The sequence below is a fragment of the Sinocyclocheilus rhinocerous genome, unplaced genomic scaffold (genome assembly GCF_001515625.1).
Source record: "Sinocyclocheilus rhinocerous isolate Xijiao unplaced genomic scaffold, SAMN03320098_v1.1 scaffold5, whole genome shotgun sequence".
Taxonomy (NCBI): Eukaryota; Metazoa; Chordata; class Actinopteri; order Cypriniformes; family Cyprinidae; genus Sinocyclocheilus; species Sinocyclocheilus rhinocerous.
In genome coordinates, this window is record NW_015661874.1 from 814,577 (window position 1) to 816,220 (window position 1,644).

At 35.8% G+C, this 1,644-nt stretch overlaps 1 protein-coding gene across 2 annotated transcripts in view; it reads right to left on the reverse strand.

Moving 5' to 3' along the window:
- Positions 1-1,644, reverse strand: part of LOC107726679 (ras-related protein Rab-11A-like) — a 17,795-nt gene that overhangs the window by 10,932 nt on the left and 5,219 nt on the right. For both annotated transcript variants that reach the window (XM_016536363.1, XM_016536362.1), the window contains exon 2: positions 345-540. In XM_016536363.1, coding sequence (XP_016391849.1) covers positions 345-540 — 196 coding nt within the window. The remainder of the gene's footprint in view (positions 1-344; positions 541-1,644) is intronic.

The following is a 1,644-nucleotide window of genomic DNA, read 5'->3' on the forward strand; positions in this document are numbered from 1 at the left end:
TTTTTTTTTTTTTCCTTCCAGCCCTCGTTAACAACTATAAATCACTTATAAATGACTATGTACAAAATTAATAGTAGTTATTAAGACTGATTGCTTGATTTGGAATTGGTCAAATATGCTTGGGGAAAAAAAACCCAATATGATCAGAATATTGACTTGCCGAATAATTATGCACACACTTCAGTTTTTATATTATTTATTATATTATATTGATTTTATTAACTATTTAAAAAATTTTAATTACATTATTTAAAAATTATATATATATTTCTTTAAATTGTGCACAAAACAAAAGACAATTTAAAATGAGTTGATGTCTTGTTAGATTCTATGAAGACACTTACGCTGATGTGATGGCCCTGTATCTCTCCTGTCCAGCCGTATCCCAGATCTGGGCCTTGACGGTCTTGCCCTCCACATGGATGCTGCGTGTGGCAAACTCCACCCCGATGGTGCTCTTACTCTCCAGGCTGAACTCATTCCGGGTGAAGCGAGAGAGCAGGTTACTCTTGCCCACACCCGAGTCGCCGATCAGAACCACTGCGAATGAAGAGGACACGGGTGCATGAGATCAACCGATTTTTATGGTGCTTTTAAACGCTATTGTGTTTGCTATTGTCCCTGGAGACACACATGACACTGTAAGAGCTCTTTCAAGCAGAATCCATTTGTGCGCTTGCAGGAACCGGCCTCCCTCCGCCGCACAACAGCAATTAGATTTGAATATTTCACACACAAAGGGTGTGTTTCCACAAAGCTTTTAACAATGAATGAAAAGGGCACGACTGAAGAGCAACTCCCTTTTTCACCCACACAGGTAGACTTACGAAACACTGGGAACGTCTGTGTCTCCTGCTGACAATGGCAAAAATGGAACAGATATTACTGAGAAATTATATTTACAGTTAAGTTTAGTAGTTTAGGGTCGGTAAGACTTTTTAAGAAATTAATACTTTTATTCAGCAAGGATTCATGAAATTGATCAAAAGTGACAGTAGAGACATTTATAATGTTACAAAATATTTCTATTTCAAATAAATGCTGTTATTTTGAACTTTCTATACATAAAAAAATGAGTCAGTTTCCACAAAAAAAAAATATTAAGCAGCAAAACTTTTCAATATTGCTAATAATAAATGTTTCTTGAGGAGCAAATCAGGATATCAGAATGATTTCTAAAGGATCGTGTCATATTAAAGACTGGAGCAATGGCTGCTGAAAATTCAGCTTTGCATCACATCACATGAATAAATTATATTTTAAAATATCAATTCAAAAAGAAAAAGTTATTTTAAAATTGTAATAATATTTCATTACTGTCTTTACTGTATTTCTGATCAAATAAATGCAGTCTTGGTGAGCAGAAGAGACTTAAAGGGGTCATATGATGCTGCTAAAAAGAACATTATTTTGTGTATTTGGTGTAATGAAATGTGTTTATGCGGTTTAAAGTTAAAAAACACATTATTTTCCACATACTGTACATTTTTGTTTCTCCAGTATGCCCCGCCTTTTTGAAACGCCTCGATTTTTACAAAGCTCATCGGTCTAAAAAAGCGAGGTGTGCTCTGATTGGCCAACTATCCCGTGCGTTGTGATTGGCCGAATACCTCAAGCGTGAGACGGAAATGTTACGCCCCTCAC